An 18,055-nucleotide genomic window follows, 5' to 3' on the forward strand; every position below is an offset into this window, starting at 1 on the left:
AGTCATTAATTTTGATTTGTTCAGTGGTTATTAATGCTGAAAATTAAATACCATTCATAAAGTAGGTCTCTATTCTCCCATGGTTTTGTTTATTTTCCATTTAATTTCCAGTTTTCTTATATCGAATCCTTCCATAATTTTGCCAAAAACTTAGCATCAAGGATGTCAAAAACCAAGAAGCGAGATGTTTAACTGTATTTTTGCCCTAGTTCACTTGCGATTTTTACCTAAAAACACTATCTTCTGTTTCTTCTTGGGAAGGTTTTAAAGAAGGATGTGTTTTACTTTATTAACCAATCACTGTGTACTTCGAAGTTAGGAACCATCAGAAATGTAGCTCTGCAGAGACAAAAGGTACACGTTTTCTGGTGTACATCTCTCTCTTTCCTTTCCGATTGAGTGGGTAACTCAAGAAAGATCTAAAGGCTGGGCACAGTGGCTCACGCCTGTAATCCCAATAGTTTGGGAGGCCGAGGTGGGCGGCTCACGGGGTCAGGAGATCGAGACCATCCTGGCTAACATGGTGAAATTCCGTCTCTACTAAAAATACAATAAATTAGCTGGGCATGCTGGCAGATGCCTGTAATCCCAGCTACTCGGGAGGCTAAGGTAGGAGAATCGTTTGAACCTGGGAGGTGGAGGTTGCAGTGAGCTGAGATCGCACCACTGCAGTCCAGCCTGGGTGACAGAGCAAGACTCTGTCTCAAAAAAAAAAAAAAAAAAAAGATGTAAATACCACTTGCCTTCTAGAGGTCATTGGTCATTGCCCTGCCTGAGTATTAGAGAAGAAACACACTTAAGAACTTTTATTGATTGATTGATTGATTGAATGATTGAGACGGAGTTTTGCTCTTGTTGCCCAGGCTGGAGTGCAATGGCGCGATCTCGGCTCACTGCACTGCAACCTCTGCCTCCTGGGTTCAAGGGATTTTCCCGCTCAGCTTCCCGAGTAGCTGGGATTGCAAGCCTGCATCACTATGCCTGGCTAATTTTGTATTTTTAGTAGAGATGGGGTTTCTCCATGTTGGTTAGGCTGGTCTTGAACTCCTGACCTCAGGTGATCTGCCCACCTCAGCCTCCCAAAGTGCTGGGATTACAGGCGTGAGCCACCGCACCCAGCCAATAACTTTTATTTAAAATTTACTGATGCAAAATGATAACATTCATTTAGGTAATTTTTATGGGGTTTTTGTTGTGGTGGTGTTTTTGTTTTTTTGAGACGGAGTTTCACTCTGTCACCCGGGCTGGAGTGCAGTGGCGCAATCTCGGCTCACTGCAACCTCTGCTTCCCGGGTTCAAGCGACTCTCCTGCCTCAGCCTCCCAAGTAGCTGAGACTGCAGGCATGTGCCACCATGCCTGGCTAAGTTTTTTTTTTTTTTTTTTTGAGACTGGGTTTCGCTCTTTTTGCCCAGGCTGGAGTGCAGTGGCGCTATCTCAGCTCACTGCAACCTCCACCTCCTGGGCTCGAGTGATTCTCCGCCTCACCCTCCCGAGTAGCTGGCATTACGGGCTTGCGCCACCATGCCTGGCTAATTTTGTATTTTTGGTAGAGGCAGGGTTTCTCCATGTTGGTCAGGCAAGCTCCTCCTCCCAGGTTCATGCCATTCTCCTGCCTCGGCCTCCCGAGTAGCTGGGACTACAGGCGCCCGCCATCACGCCTGGCTAATTTTTTGTATTTTTAGTAGAGATGGGATTTCACCATGTTAGCTAGGATGGTCTCGATCTCCTGATCTCGTGATCCGCCTGCCTAGGCCTCTCAAAGTGCTGGGATTACAGGCGTGAGCCACCACGCCCAGCCTAATTTTGTATTTTAGTAGAGACAGTTTCACCATGTTGGCCAGGCTAGTCTCGGACTCCTGACCTCAGGTAATCCGCTCACCTTGGCCTCCCAGAGAGCTGGGATTACAGGGATGAGCCACCGTGCCTGGCCCTATTTTTATGTATTTTTACCTGAGTTGTTTTTTATGTTGCCAGGAGCTAAATGAAAACCAGAGTACCCCCAAAAAAGAAAAACAGGAGTGGCTTTCAAAGCAGAAGGAGAATATACAGCATTTCCAAGCAGAAGAAGAAGCTAACCTTCTTCGACGTCAAAGACAATACCTAGAGCTGGAATGCCGTCGCTTCAAGAGAAGAATGTTACTTGGTCGTCATAACTTAGAGCAGGACCTTGTCAGGGAGGTAAGTTTGAGTGATGAGAAATTTTAAATCCTTTATCAAAAGCATCTTTCCTGAAAATACTCCAATTCCATTCTAGTCTCAGGGACTTTGCACTTCTACTTGCCTCTGTCTGAATCATTCTTCCTCAGATATTCACATGGAGTGTTTGCTCCCTGTATATCTTTACTCAGATGTCATTTCCTTAAAATCTCTTAACCACCAATTTTTTTTTCCCCCCGAGAAAGAGTCTCTCCATGTCGCCAAATATGGAGTGCAGTGGTGCCATCTTGGCTCAGTGCAATCTTCACCTCCTAGGTGTGAGCGATTTTCGTGCCTCAGCCTCCCAGGGTAGCTAGGATTACAGGTGTGCACCACCAAACCCAGCTAAGTTTTGTATTTTTAGTATAGATGGACTTTCGCCATGTTGGCCAGGCTGTTCTCAAACTCCTGGCCTCATGCAATCTGCCTGTCTCAGCCTCCCAAAGTGCTAGGATTACAAGCATGAGCTACCATGCCTGGACTTAACCACCACATTCTTCTGCTTTATTTAAATATTATTCTTTGCAGCCAGGTATGGTAACTGTAATCCTAACACTTTGGGAGGCCAAGGCAGGCAGATCACTTGATTCTAGGAGTTTGAGACCAGACAGGGCAACTTGACAAATCCCTGTCTCTACAAAAAATATGTTTATTAAAAAAAATTAGCTGGGTATGGTGATGTGCATCTGTAGTCCCAGCTACCTGGGAGGCTGAGGCATGAATATTCCTGAGCCCAGGAGGTTGAGGCTGCAGTGAGCCATGATTATGCCACTGCACTCCAGCCTGAGCTACAGAGCAAGACCCTGTCTCAAACAGACAACTAACTAAATACATATGTTCTTCTTTGCACTTTTCTTTTTCATGTGAATATGTGTATGTTCACAAAACCATGTGTTTCTGCAGGGTAGGGAGGTTGTTCCTGACTCCCTCACTACAATGGAAGTTGTATGAAATCATAGAATTGATGCAGTTTTTTTAATCTCCAGTTTCTGATTCATAGTAGGCATTCAGTAAATCTTAGCCAATCCACAAATGAAAAATGTTGATTTTTATTTTTTATTTTTACTTTTATTTATTTATTTATTTTGAAACAGAGTCTCGCTCTTTTGCCCAGGCTGGAGTGCAGTGGCGATCTCGGCTCACTGCAACCTCTGCCTCCCAGGTTCAAGCAATTCTCCTGCCTCAGCCTCCCAAGTAGCTGGGACTACAGGCATGCATCACCACACCCAGTTGATTTTTGTATTTTTAGTAGAAATGGGGTTTTGCCATGTTGGCCTGGCTGGTCTCCAATTCCCAACCTCAAGTGATCTGCCTGCCTCAGCCTCCCAAAATGCTGGGATTACAGGCATGAGCCACCATGGTCAGCCTTGATTTTTACATATGAGGAAATTCATTGGGCAGTTTTTGCCTCTGACCTGAAATGGGTTCCATGAAGTGTGTGTTGCCCTTAAATACATTTTTATCATCATGTGATTATTAATTGGTAAATGTTGTAGAAACTCTTCTGCCAATGAAAACAATTATTCTTGGCTGGGTGTGGTGGCTCATGGCTGTGATCCTAGCACTTTGGGAGGCCGAGGCAGGTGAATCACTTGAGGTCAGGAGTTTGAGACCAGCATGGCCAACATAGTGAAACCCCATCTCTACTTTTAGTAGAGATACAAAAAAATGAGCCAGACGTGGTGGCGGACACCTGTAATCCCAGCTACTTGGGAGGCCGAGGCATGAGAATCAATTGAACCTGGGAGGTGGAGGTTGCAGTGAGCTGAGATCATGCTGCTATACTCCAGTCTGGGCCACAGAGCAAGTCTCCATCTCAAAAAAAGAAAAGAATTATTTTCATTATTAAGATACCTGTGAGTATAGATAAATTTCTGAGAGTGGGTTGAAATAATATATTTCATGCTTGTAATATATTATGCTTGTAATATAGCATAATTGTGCGAGTTTACTAATAAATTCAAATTAAAGCAGTTGCATCCATTACGTAAGAAAAATGTAGAAGATTGATACATTCAATCCTAGTAATGGCGTGTGTTAACAGACACTATTAGTAAGACTATAAATTGATATTGCCCCTTTGGAGCATGATTTAACAGTAGCTTTTAAAATTTAATGCACGGCCGGGCGCGGTGGCTCAAGCCTGTAATCCCAGCACTTTGGGAGGCCGAGACGGGCGGATCATGAGGTCAGGAGATCGAGACCATCCTGGCTAACACGGTGAAACCCCATCTCTACTAAAAAATACAAAAAACTAGCCGGGCGAGGTGGCGGGCGCCTGTAGTCCCAGCTACTCGGGAGGCTGAGGCAGGAGAATGGCGTAAACCCGGGAGGCGGAGCTTGCAGTGAGCTGAGATCCGGCCACTGCACTCCAGCCCGGACAACAGAGCGAGACTCCGTCTCAAAAAAAAAAAAAAATTTAATACGCACATAGCATTTATCCATCAAATCCACTTCTAGAACTCTGTCCTACAGAAATAACAACATGATTCTATGATACAGTATAAATAGATACTTATTGAAACTTTATTTATAAAAGTGAAACATGGGCTGGAGCAGTGGCTCTCACCTATAATACTTGAGGTCAAGAGTTCAAGGACAGCCTGGTCAACGTGGTAAAACTGTCTCTACTAAAAATATTTTTAAAATGAGCTGGGTGTGGTGGTGCACGCCTGTAATCCCAGCTACTCAGGAGGCTGAGGCACGAGAATTGCTTGAACCTGGGAGGCAGAGGTTACAGTGAGCTGAAATCGCACCACTGCACTCCAGCCTGGGCAACAGAGTGAGACTCTGATTAAAAAACAAAACAAAACAGTGAAACATAGAAGCAGCTTAAATGTCCAAACACACAGAGGAATGATTGAAAGAATTATGGCATCACAAAGCACTAGGTTACAATGAAACTTTTAAAATTTCTATGTACTGGCTGGGTGCAGTGGCTCACACCTGTAATTCCAACACTTTGGGAGGCTGAGGTGGGAGGATCACTTGAGACCAGGAGTTTGAGACTACCCTGGGCAACATAGCAAGACCCTGTCTCTACAATGTTTTTTTTTCCTGAGACTCCGTCACCCAGGCTGGAGTGCAGTGGCATGATCTCGGCTCACTGCAACCTTTGCCTCCTGGGTTCAAGCCATTCTCCTGCCTCAGACTCCCAGGTACCTGGGACTACAGACATGCACCACCATGCCCGGTTATTTTTTATTTTTTATTTTTTTTAATTGAGACAGAGTCTTGCTCTGTCACCCAGGCTGGAGTGCAGTGGCGCGAGCGCGATCTCGGCTCACTGCAAGCTCCGCCTCCCGGGTTCACGCCATTCTCCTGCCTGAGCCTCCCAAGTAGCTGGGACTACAGGTGTCCGCCACCACGCCCGGCTAATTTTTTGTATTTTTAGTAGAGACGGTTTTCACCGTGTTAGCCAGGATGATGTCAATCTCCTGACCTTGTGATCCACCTGCCTCAGCCTCCCAAAGTGCTGGGATTACAGGCGTGAGCCACTACGCCCGGCTGTGTCCATGTTCTTAATCACCACACTCACCAGAGTAGACTGCATGTAAAATAATTGAATAGAATACTCTGAAGAAACTGAAAGGATAACTTAGGAGCCCAATTCAAATATAAAATTAGGAAGTAAACAAAAGAAAAATGTTAAACCTCTTGATATAGATGTAATAATGTCTTAAGCTAATGGCAATAAAATAATATGAATAAATAGTAAATTAATATGATAAGGAAATTTGTGCTACTAATTGCCCATTTAAAGAGGTAAAAGTCACAACCCTAATATTTACTATGCAATTATAATTGAATAACAGGGTTAATTACATCTGTTTACTGGTTATTCTGGTTTTTAGGATTTTTTTCTGGCATTATACAGCAGTAAATTATACCTTTGTCTTTTGTGTTATGGATTAGGAGTTAAACAAAAGACAGACGCAGAAGGACTTAGAACATGCCATGCTACTCCGACAGCATGAATCCATGCAAGAACTGGAGTTCCGCCACCTCAACACAATTCAGAAGATGCGCTGTGAGTTGATCAGATTGCAGCATCAAACTGAGCTCACTAACCAGCTGGAATATAATAAGCGAAGAGAACGAGAACTAAGACGAAAGCATGTCATGGAAGTTCGACAACAGCCTAAGAGTTTGAAGGTATGGTTAGCCTAAGCTTTTTGACAACAGGGAAGAGAATGAAAAGGTATCCATGTAAGCAGGAAAAGTCTTAAGACGAATGTCTAGTCATAAAGAAATTGACTAAGCTTCTTTTCATTTTTAGCATCTTTGGTTGATTTTAATGTTGAATGCCTGTTGCTACAGTCTTTTGCTTATGTATTTCTCATCAAAGTACAAAAAAGTGGCCAAAACTTTTAACCATGGGAAGTGCCAGTAGATAAGAATCAAGATTCTTGTTTTAAACTTACCCAAGGGCAGAGCACGGTGGCTCACGCCTGTAATCCCAGCACTTCAGGAGGCCAAGGCAGGTGGATCACCTGAGGTCAGGAGTTCAAGAACAGCCTGGACAACATGGCGAAACCCTGTCTCTACTAAAAATACAAAAATTAGTTGGGTGTGGTGGCACATGCCTATAGTCCCAGCTACTTGGGGGGCTGAGGCAGGAGAATCCTTTGAACCCAGGAGGCAGAGGTTGCAATGAGCCGAGAACACACCACAGCACTCCACCCTGGGTGACAGAGGAAGACCCTGTCTCAAAGAAAAATTTACCCAAATGTCCAAGGTCAATATTATATTCTACATGTCAACAAGCTAACCATTTGGCTTATCTCTGTTGTTCCAAGTAAAATTTTAGAACCATAATTTGCTGTAAATATGACTTGTACAAAATTTAAAGACATGAAAGTGCATTATAAAATAAAAAGTTTTAAGCTGCATAGCCACTAGTTAGAAAAATAATAACAAGAAAAAAGTTTTCTTCTTTATGCTTGTTCCTCCAGCCACCTGATCTCTCTCTCTCAAGGACAAAGTCAACTACAGTTACCAATTCGGAAATTTTTGTTTGTTTTTGAGACAGAGTCTTACTCTGTCACCCAGGCTGGAGTGCAGTGGGGCGATCTCGGCTCACTGCAAGCTCCACCTCCCGGGTTCACTGCATTGTCCTGCCTCAGCCTCCGTGTAGCTGGGACTGCAGGCACCCACCACCATGCCCAGCTAATTTTTTGTATTTTTAGTAGAGACGGGGTTTCACCATGTTAGCCAGGATGGTCTCAATCTCCTGACCTTGTGATCCACCTGCCTCAGCCTCCAAAGTGCTGGGATTACAGGCGTGAGCCACCACGCCCGGCCCACGTGAATCTTAATATACAAAACCACCCACTATATAGTCTGTCATCGATGATAAGCACCTTAGTTGCCCTGTACATATCTGTACATTTTAAACTTTTGTTTATATTCAGTAAGGTCCAGTTTCCACAGTATTTCCTATTTAAAGCTTCCCCTGTACTCCTACCCAGCCATTTTTATAAGCTATTTGATATTTAAACTATAAAATGGTTCTTGGTTTTACTCTGAGTAACTGTGCTGGAGTACAGTGAAATTCATTCACAGAGGTAGTCTGTGTGAAAATCTAGAAACTACAACACAATGGTATTCCCAATGCCCACCCAACTCCATTCAAACAAGCTGTCCTGAACAAAATATAGAAACGATGTTAAGATGCTTTATTGTTTTCATGTGAATGTGAGTAAAATTTCACCTTGCTATGTCTTCAAAATAGGTAAGTTTTATTTACAGAGTGGTTATGTTGACTACTAACATAACCTTCCTTAGTTAATGCTTAGAAAAACTGGAATTGTAATGATATTTTAGATTTATTTTGTTTTTACAGTAAGGAGATACATAATCATTTAGCTACAGAAAGACAATCTCCCATGAAAAGATTTTTAAACTAACGTGTCAGCAAAGTCAATTGTGATTTTAAAGCCAACAGCACCGAGGAATAAACCAAACTGAAAGTCGTACTGTAAATCTGATATGACTGACTGCATTTCCCTGGGGCTTGGGTAATGGATAGTTGTTTGACATTTAACCATTTCTTTCTATTTCCTGTCATTAGAACTTTTCCGTTTTAAAGCTTATAAACAGTAATCTGATTCTCTCAGATAGTATATTAAAAGTGAGGAGAAAATAAAGCTTCATTAATCATAGTCAGACTTTAAATAAAATGCCTTTCTGATTACAAGTGAGCTCAAGGTTTCCTGTTAGGGAAGAAAAATCACCGTTTTCCTCATATTTATGTGTATCTATTTACTTAGTCAACTAGAGCATTTTAACCCCAAATCATCACATTTCTATTTACTTAAGTTCGTTGCCTTTTCCAGTTTTCTCCTTAAGTAGTGGAGGCAGAATTTAGAATATAGCATCAACTGTGTTTGATGGAGGAGAGGAGATTGCAGTTGGAACATTTTATTTATGTTGATTAGGCTCTGTGGGGGTGGGGTGCTGTTTCTGTGGAAAGGGTCGGGTGAAAATCTGCTGCCTACTCTGCTGTTTCTTCAGCTTTCATCCAGATGATGCTTTGTCAGCACTAAATGAGTAGAAATAACTGAAACTTGCATTCATCTCGCTTTCATTTGAGTCACACATTGAGGGATATAGTTTATTCTTAGTATAAGCATTAATTTTACTCTTGTTAAAGAAAAATTTTTCAAGGAGTTATTTTTTCTCGTTAGGCAGGGATGTGGAATGATTACAGTATTCCTGGCACAATGTTTTTTTGTTTTTGTTTTTGGTTTTTTTGGTTTTTTTTTGAGATGGAGTTTCGCTCTTGTCGCCTAGGCTGGAGTGTAGTGGTGTGATCTTGGCTCACTGCAACCTCCACCTCCCGGGATGAAGTGATTCTCATGCTTCAGCCTCCCAAGTAGCTGGGATTACAGGGGCCTGCCACCACGCCCTCGTGTTTTTAGTAGAGATGGGTTTCACCACCTTGGCCCTGCTGGTCTCAAACTTCTGACCTCAGGTGATCTACCCGCCTCAGCTTTCCAAACTGCTAGGATTACAGGTGTGAGCCACCACGCCCAGCCCAGCACAATGCTTTAAAAATAAAAAGTTTTGGCTGGGCGCAGTCACTCACACCTGTAATCCCAGCACTTTGGAAAGCTGAGGCAGGGGATCACCAGGTCAACAGACCATCCTGGCCAACATGGTGAAACCTCGTCTGTACTAAAAATACAAAAATTAGCCGGGCACGGTAGCGCGTGCCTGTAGTCCCAGCTACTTGAGAGGTTGAGGCAGGAGATTCTCTTGAACCCGGTAGGTGGAGGGTCAGTGAGCCAAGATCATGCCACTGCACTCTAGCCTGGCGACAGAGCGAGACTCCATCTCAAAAAATAAAAATAATGTCCAGGTGCGGTGACTCATGCCTGTAATCCCAGTACTTTGGGAGGCTGAGGTCGGGAGTTTGAGACCAGTCTGACCAACATGGAAAAACCCTATCTCTACTAAAAATACAAAAGTAGCTGGGCGTGGTGGCGCATGCTTGCTGTCCCAGCTACTCGGGAGGCTGAGGCAGGAGAATCACTTGAACCCGGAAGGTGGAGGATGGTGGAGGTTATGGTGAGCCGAGATTCCGCCATTGCACTCCAGCCTGGGCAACGAGGGCAAAACTCCATCTCAACAAATAAATAAATAAATAAATAAATAAATAAATAAATAAAACCTTTTAAAAGAATGGATGCTATTTTACTGAGGCAGAAGATACTATCTAAATTTCATTGTTCCATTTCTGTCTAGAAGCACTTGAAACAACTTTGTTAACCATGAATGGTTGTTTTTGTTTGTTTTCGCTCTGTCACCCAGGCTGGAGGGCAGTGGCAGTCTTGGCTCACTGCAACCTCTGCCTGCCAACTTCAAGCGATTCTCCTGCCTCAGCCTCCCGAGTAGCTGTGATTACAGGCATGCGCCACCACACCCGGCTGATTTTTGTATATTTAGTAGAGAAGGGATTTCGCCATGTTGACCAGGCTGGTCTTGAATGCCTGACCTCAAGTGATCCACCCGCCTCAGCCTCCCAGACTCTTGGGATTACAGGCGTGATCCACCACACCCGGCCTAAGAATGATATTTTAAAATGGTGCTACTCAGCCTGAGCAACATAGTGAGACCCTGTCTCTAGAAAAAATTACCAGCCTGGGGGAGCATAGGGAGATCTCATCTCTAAAAATAAAGCCAGGCACAGTGGCTCACGCCTGTAATCCCAGCACTTTGGGAGGCTGAGGCGGGCAGATCACGAGGTCAGGAGATCAAGACCATCTGGCTAACTGGGCAAAACCCCATCTCTACTAAAAAAAAATTTAGCTGGGCGTGGTGGTGTGCGCCTGTAGTCCCAGCTACACAGGAGGCTGAGGCAGGAAAATCACTTGAACCAGGTAGTCAGAGGTTGCAGTGAGCTGAGGTCATGCCACTGCACTCCATCCTGGTGACAGAGCAAGACTCTGTGTCAGGAAAAAAAAAAAAAAGAGAGCATGATGACATGCCTGTGGTGGTCCCAGCTACTCAGAAGGCCGAGAGGCAAGAGGATCACTTAAACCCCAGGAGGCTGAGGCTATGGTGAGCCATGATCATGCCATGCACTCCAACCTGGGCGACAGAGTGAGACCCTGTCTCAAAAAAAGAAAAGAAAAAGATTAAAAAGCCAAACGTGGTGATGGCTCACACCTGTAATCCCAGCTACTTGGGAGGCTGAGGTAGGAGCATTGCTTGAACCTGGGACATCAGGGATGCAGTGAGCCATGATCATGCCACTGTACTCCAGAGCCTGGAGGACAGAGTTGAGACTCTGTCTCAAAAATAAAAGCAGGCTGGGCGCGGTGGCTCAAGCCTATAATCCCAGCACTTTGGGAGGCCGAAACGGGTGGATCACGAGGTCAGGAGATCGAGACCATCCTGGCTAACACGGTGAAACCCCGTCTCTACTAAAAAAATACAAAAAAATAGCCGGGCGAGGTGGTGGGCGCCTGTAGTCCCAGCTACTCAGGAGGCTGAGGCAGGAGAATGGCGTGAACCCGGGAGGCGGAGCTTGCAGTGAGCTGAGATCCGGCCACTGCACTCCAGCCTGGGCAACAGAGCAAGACTCCGTCTCAAAAAAAATAAATAAATAAATAAAAATAAAAGCAGTGCTACTAAGTGCCTCTACTAAAACTCTTAGCTAAACTAAGAGTTTCTCTTACTAGCTAGACGTTTCTTGACCCCTCACAAAATAAAGACATATTACTAGGATCTAGTGCCTCAGATGGTGAAAAATACAGAAAGGTATATTTAATGTTGTAGTATTGAGGGGAGTACTTCTTAGATACATGTGTAAATTTGGTCACATATCCATTTGTTTCATGATGAATAGCCAATCAATACCTGGCGGTATTTATATTAAGGTAAAAAAATAATTTCAACTATAGGTTCTGCCTCAGTGCAGTAAATCAATGTGTTGTCACTTGTAGGATCAACTGGTACACCTTGCAGAAACAGACCTCATCTTATTAAAACTTCTTAAAACCTGAGTTCATAGAATACCCAACCTGCTGATTAACCAAACACTAAAGCCAAAGATCTTCTGTCTCTAAACTTAAATATTTTCATCTTAGAAATGTTTATATACTGTAGTTCATGTCTGTTACCCCAAGAAGAGGGTTGTCTCCTCCGTTAGCACATGACTTTTGTTTAACCTTTGAAAGATTAGTTTTGTTATGGTTTTGTGTGTGTGTGTGTTTGAAACAGAGTCTCTCTCTGTTGCCCAGGCTAGAGTGCAGTGGTGCAATCTTAGCTCTCTGTAGCCTCCATCTCCTGGGTTCAAGCAATTCTCATACCTCAGCCTCTTGAATAGTTGGGATTACAGGCATGTGCCACCACGCCGAACTAATTTTTGTATTTTTAGTAGAGACAGGGTTTCACCATGTTGGCCAGGCTGGTCTCAAACTCCTGACCTCAAATGATCTGGCCACCTCAGCCTCCCAAAGTGCTGGGGTTACAAGCGTGAGCCACCACGCCTGGCCAAGATTAGTTGACTGACGTTTAAGTTTTTGCTTGTGTTAAAGAGTAAACCATTGCTAAGTATATCTCTACCTAGTTTATTCTCTTAAGGAAAAGACCATTGTAATAACAGTATTAATAATTCCGAATAGAGATTTCCAAGTTAGCCTCACATTTGGTACATAAACTGTATAGTTGGAGTTGAGAGTGTCATTAAAAGAAATTGGGGGCAAGGCACAGTGGCTCATGCCTGTAATCTCAGCACTTTGGGAGGCCAAGTTGGGCAGATTGCCTGAGGTCAGGAGTTCAAGACAAGCCTGGCTGACATAGTGAAACCTGGTCTCTACTAAAAATACAAAAATTGGCCGGGCGTGGTGGCACAAGCCTGTAATCCCCGCTGCTCGGGAGGCTGAGGCAGGAAAATCGATTGAACCCAGGAAATGGAGTCTGCAGTGAGCTGAGATTGCACCACTGCACTACAGCCTGAGCAACAGAATGAGACACCGTCTAAAAAAAAAAAAAAGAACAGAGAAGAACAAAAAGAAATTGCAGCAAAGTGTTTCTAAAACAAACAGAATAAACGTGCTTTATTTTCTGTCTCTAGATCTGATAAGATATTGTCTCACCAATAAAGTGCTTTTATATCTTTTTTTTTCTTTCTTTCTTTTTTTTTTTTAGAAACCAGTGTCTCACTCTTGTTCAGCCTAGAGTCCAATGATGCAGTCACGGTTCACTGCAGCCTTGAACTCCTGGGCTCAAGTGATCCTTCTGCCTCAGCCTCCCTAGTAGCTAGGACTACAGGTGCGCATCACCGTGCCTGGCTAATTTTCAATATTGCTTTGTAGAAATGGGGTCTCACTGTGTTGCTCAGGCTAGTCTGGAACTCCTGGCCTACAAACAATCCTGCCATGGCCTCCCAAAAGTACTGAGATTACAGGCGTGAGCCACCATAATTGTATTATGCTTAATTCATGAGAAAAAAATTTAATTTTCTAAGCCACACACAGTGGCTCATGCCTATAATTACTGTACTTTTAGAGGCTGAGGTGGGAGGATCGCTTAAGGCCAGGAGTTTGGAACCAGCCTGTGCAACGTAGGGAAACTTCATTGCTACCAAAAAAAAAAAAATTAGCCAGGAGCTGGGTGTGGTGGCTCATGCCAGTAATCCCAGCACTTTAGGAGGCCGAGGCAGGTGGATTGCTTGAGCCCAGGAATTTGAGACCAGCCTAGGCAACATGGTGAAACCCTGTCTCTACAAAAAATACAAAAATTGGCCAAGTGTGGTGGTTCACGCCTGTAATTCCAGCATTTAGGAAGCCAAGGCAGGCAGATCACTTGAAGTCAAGAGTTCGAGACCAGCCAGGCCAACATGGTGAAACCGTGTCTCTACTAAAAATACAAAAATTAGCTGGGCGTGGCGGCACATGCCTGTAATCCCAGCTACTCGGGAGGTGAGACAGGAGAATTGCTTGAACTCGGGAGGCAGTGGTTGCAGTGAGCCAAGATTGCGCCATTTGACTCCAGCCTGGGCGACAGAGCAAGACTCAAAAAAAAAAGCCGAATGTGGGTGGGGCACACACCTGTGGTCCTGGCTACTCAGGAGGCTGAGGTGGAAGGATTGCTCAAGCATAGCAGGTTGAGGCTACAGTGAGCCATGATTGTACCACCGCATTCCAGCCTGGGTGACAGAGTGAGACTCCATCTCAAAAAAAAAAAAAGAAAAAATGTAATTTTCTGTCATGAATATGCATAATAATCAAAGCTAATTTTAATATCTACTCAGGTCACTAACTTTATTAGTGAAACAACAGATACTGTTACAGGTCCTATCATAAATGGTGTTCTTTATGCCCTAATGTTTTAAATGAAGTTTTTTGTTGTAAAACTGCATAAATTTCAGTCAGCGGTTTGGCCAAATAGCCAAGTGCAAAAAGTATCTGCAACTTTATGATCTGACCTGTTTGGTTTTCCTCTCATTTTTTCCTAATAGTCTTTATTTTCATGTATGTAAGCATACCATATACCAAATACCTTGTGTTACAACTTACATAAATCTTTTTTTTTTTTTCCCCCAGTCTAAAGAACTCCAAATAAAAAAGCAGTTTCAGGATACCTGCAAAATCCAAACCAGACAGTACAAAGCATTAAGAAATCACCTGCTGGAGACTACACCAAAGAGTGAGCACAAAGCTGTTCTGAAACGGCTCAAGGAGGAACAGACCCGGAAATTAGCTATCTTGGCTGAGCAATATGATCACAGCATTAACGAAATGCTCTCCACACAAGCCGTGAGTTTGCTTTTTTTGGGCAAAACAAATTTAGTGCCCCTTTTCTTCCACTACTTGAATGAAATCACAGCAATTAAAGTACTAGTTGAAAATGATAGCTCTCCTGCAGCTTGGGAAATGTGGTGATGGTTCATTTTCTTCCTATTCTCAACATTGCTTGAAAATGTCATGATGCATGAGGTATGTCATGATGCATCAATTTTCTTTCTTTTTTTTTTTTTTTTTTGTTGAGACAGAGTCTTGCTTTGTCGCCCAGACTAGAGTGCAGTGGCCGGATCTCAGCTCACTGCAAACTCCGCCTCCCAGGTTCACGCCATTCTCCTGCCTCAGCCTCCCGAGTAGCTGGGACTACATACGCCCGCCACCTCGCCCGGCTAGGTTTTTGTATTTTTCAGTAGAGACGGGGTTTCACCGTGTTAGCCAGGATGGTCTCGATCTCCTGACCTTGTGATCCGCCCGTCTCGGCCTCCCAAAGTGCTGGGATTACAGGCTTGAGCCACCGCGCCCGGCCGATGCATCAATTTTCATTGATACATTTAGACATGAGGTTCTAAATAGGCTCCCTGCCAGCACAGATCCCAACACCTTATTGAGATTGGCATAGCAGCTTTGGGAAGCAGTGAGCAAAAGGTATTATCATAATGGGAATAAAAATGGTTGTGTTTGAGTACAAATACAAAATTTTTTTTTTTTTTTTTTGAGATGGAATTTCACCCTGTCGCCCAGGCTGGATTGCAGTGGTGCGATCTCAGCTCACTGCAACCTCTGTCTCCCGGGTTCAAGCGATTCTCCTTCCTTGGCCTCCCGAGTAGCTGGGATTATAGGCGCAAAATATTTTCCATATAAGAGCTTTGTAAACTTTTTTTTAAAGGGCCAGATAAGGCGGGGCGCAGCGGTTCACGCCTGTAATCCCAGCACTTCAGGAGGCCTAGGCAGATGGATCACCTGAGGTCAAGAATTCGAGAGCAGCCTGCCCAACATGGTGAAACCCCGTCTCTACTAAAAATACAAAAATTAGCCAGGCGCGGTAGTGGGCGCCCATAATCCCAGCGACTCAGGAGGCTGAGGCGGGAGAATCACCTGAACCCGGGGGGCAGAGGTTGCAGTGAGCCAAGATTGCGCCGTTGCACTCAGACTGGGCAATTAAATGAGACACTGTCTAAAAAAAAAAAAGGGGGCGGGGCCAGATAAGACTTTTTAGACAGGAGGCAAAACTAAGGCTATTATGTGGGTACTTACATGACCGCTTAAGATGTAACCCTTTCAAAATGAAACATCATTCTTAGCTCATGGGCTGTAAAAGACAAAAAAACAGGCACCTGCCCATACTTTGCTTATAGACTATGGTTTGCTGGTCTTTGTTCTATAGTTATTTCCACTACAGAGGAAGAGATTCAGAGATCTAAAGAGATTCTAGGTTTTTCTTAAGAAAAATGTGGTTATTCAGGCATCCTCCAAATAGCTTATGATAGCTTTATCTTCATAATACTATTGTTAGTTATTCTGCCTTTCTTTTTCAGAGATGTTTACTCCAAGATAAAAGACAGAATCCATAGGTCATGCATTGATAGCTAACAGTAGGATATATCTGTTTCGTTTTTTTTCCTCTCTCTCTCAGCTGCGTTTGGATGAAGCACAGGAAGCAGAATGCCAGGTTTTGAAGATGCAGCTGCAGCAGGAACTGGAGCTGCTGAATGCATATCAGAGCAAAATCAAGATGCAAGCTGAGGCACAACATGATCGAGAGCTTCGGGAGCTTGAACAGAGGGTCTCCCTCCGGAGGGCACTCTTAGAACAAAAGGTATAAGTAATAGAAGGGAAAATCATTGTTTTCAAATTAGCTTTTGTCAAAAGCGTTTTATAAATATATTTTCATGTTGGCAGGGGTCACATTAGATTTCTTTCACAAAACCACATTTCCTGAATTCTGGTTATGGCAGCAGTTTTTTCTTTAAAATTACTGATTCACTGATGAACCTTATCATTAATGAGCTCCAGAAATCAAGGGAATATAATTAAGTAGTAATTGCTAGAGAAAAGATAGGGGTGTGTGAAGACAGTCAGTTGAATTTGAGAGTAGCAGCTCTGAATCCATGTTCCTCACTTCTGTGTTCCTAGCTTGCTCTACCTAAGGAGGTTGGAGAAAGACTTAACTAGTGAAGAAAGAGAGCTGCATTAATTGCCTGAGAGAGCCAGGGACAAAGGATCAGGAATATATACTTTACTCATATGTCCTTGGCCTGGAGCTATACAGATTGGTAGAGGATTACTGAGGGATAGAAGGTAAAATCAGTTCCACACAGGTGAAAAGTCAGGCTGAAAAAATGTTGTTTCTAGATGCACATCTTTACTTTTTCTGAATTATTCTTGTCAGATATATTAGAAAATAGAACTAGAATCCCCAAATTTCCATCCTTTGGGATACTAAGGTATGTGTGTGTGTATTAGGGAAAAGGGTGATGGACAAAAGGTTTTGAAAGGTAAAGAGAAGAAAGGCATTTGTTGCAAGAAGTGGAGATTAGGCTGGGCTTAGGCCTCCCAGCACTTTGGAAGCCAAGGCGGGAAGATGGTCTGAGCCTAGGAGTTCGAGACCAGCCTGGGCAACACAGGGAGACCCTATCTCTACAAAAAATTTTAAAAAGTAGCTGAGGGCCGGGCGCGGTGGCTCAAGCCTGTAATCCCAGCACTTTGGGAGGCCGAGACGGGCGGATCACAAGGTCAGGAGATCGAGACCATCCTGGCTAACACGGTGAAACCCCGTCTCTACTAAAAAATACAAAAACCTAGCCGGGCGCGGTAGCGGGCGTCTGTAGTCCCAGCTACTCGGGAGGCTGAGGCAGGAGAATGGCGTGAACCTGGGAGGCGGAGTTTGCAGTGAGCTGAGATCCGGCCACTGCACTCCAGTCTGGGCGACAAAGCGAGACTCTGTCTCAACAAAAAAAAAAAAAAAAAAAAAAAGTAGCTGAGTGCGGTGGCACGCCCCTGTGGTCCCAGCTACTTGGGAGGCTGAGGCGGGAAGATGGATTGAGCCTAAAAGGTTGAGGCTGCAGTAAGCTATGGCTGCACCACTGCACTCTAACCTGGGCAACAGGGCAAGATCCTGTCTCAAAATAAATGAATAAATAAAACAGTGGTCGATTATCAATTGTATCCAGGATTCAGAGATACATTCCAGAACTCTTGAGTCTTAAATTCCCAACAACTGATGTAGTCTTAGGTCCCTCGGTCATTGCATTTAATACTTACCTAATGATCTTCCTAAAGTTGTCATTGTTTCTGGACCATAGGCCTGTAGATTTTTCCTCTATTTCCTATAGTTCTTGTGCTAAAAATAGAATGCCTTATTAAAGTAAAAAATATATTTTAAACCAGGTGTTGTGGCTCATGCCTATAATCCCAGCACTTGGGAGGCGGAGGCAAGCAGATCGCTTGAGCTCAGGAATTCAAGACCAGCCTGGGCAACATGGCAAAACCCTGCCTCTACAAAAAATACAAAAATTGGCCAAGTGTGGTGGCACACTCCTATAGTCCCAGCTACTAGGGAGATTTAGGTGAGAGGATCGCTTGAGTCCGGGAGTTAGAGGCTGCA

General features: G+C 43.8%; 1 protein-coding gene across 2 annotated transcripts in view; it reads left to right on the plus strand.

The window, feature by feature from the left end:
- Positions 1 to 18,055, plus strand: part of TAOK1 (TAO kinase 1) — a 172,468-nt gene that overhangs the window by 137,960 nt on the left and 16,453 nt on the right. For both annotated transcript variants that reach the window (XM_009190016.4, XM_021928890.2), the window contains 4 exons: positions 1,976 to 2,179; positions 6,113 to 6,352; positions 14,254 to 14,466; positions 16,085 to 16,267. In XM_009190016.4, the coding sequence (XP_009188280.1) occupies positions 1,976 to 2,179; positions 6,113 to 6,352; positions 14,254 to 14,466; positions 16,085 to 16,267 (840 nt within the window). The remainder of the gene's footprint in view (positions 1 to 1,975; positions 2,180 to 6,112; positions 6,353 to 14,253; positions 14,467 to 16,084; positions 16,268 to 18,055) is intronic.

Source organism: Papio anubis, chromosome 17, assembly GCF_008728515.1.
Source record: "Papio anubis isolate 15944 chromosome 17, Panubis1.0, whole genome shotgun sequence".
Lineage (NCBI taxonomy): Eukaryota > Metazoa > Chordata > Mammalia > Primates > Cercopithecidae > Papio > Papio anubis.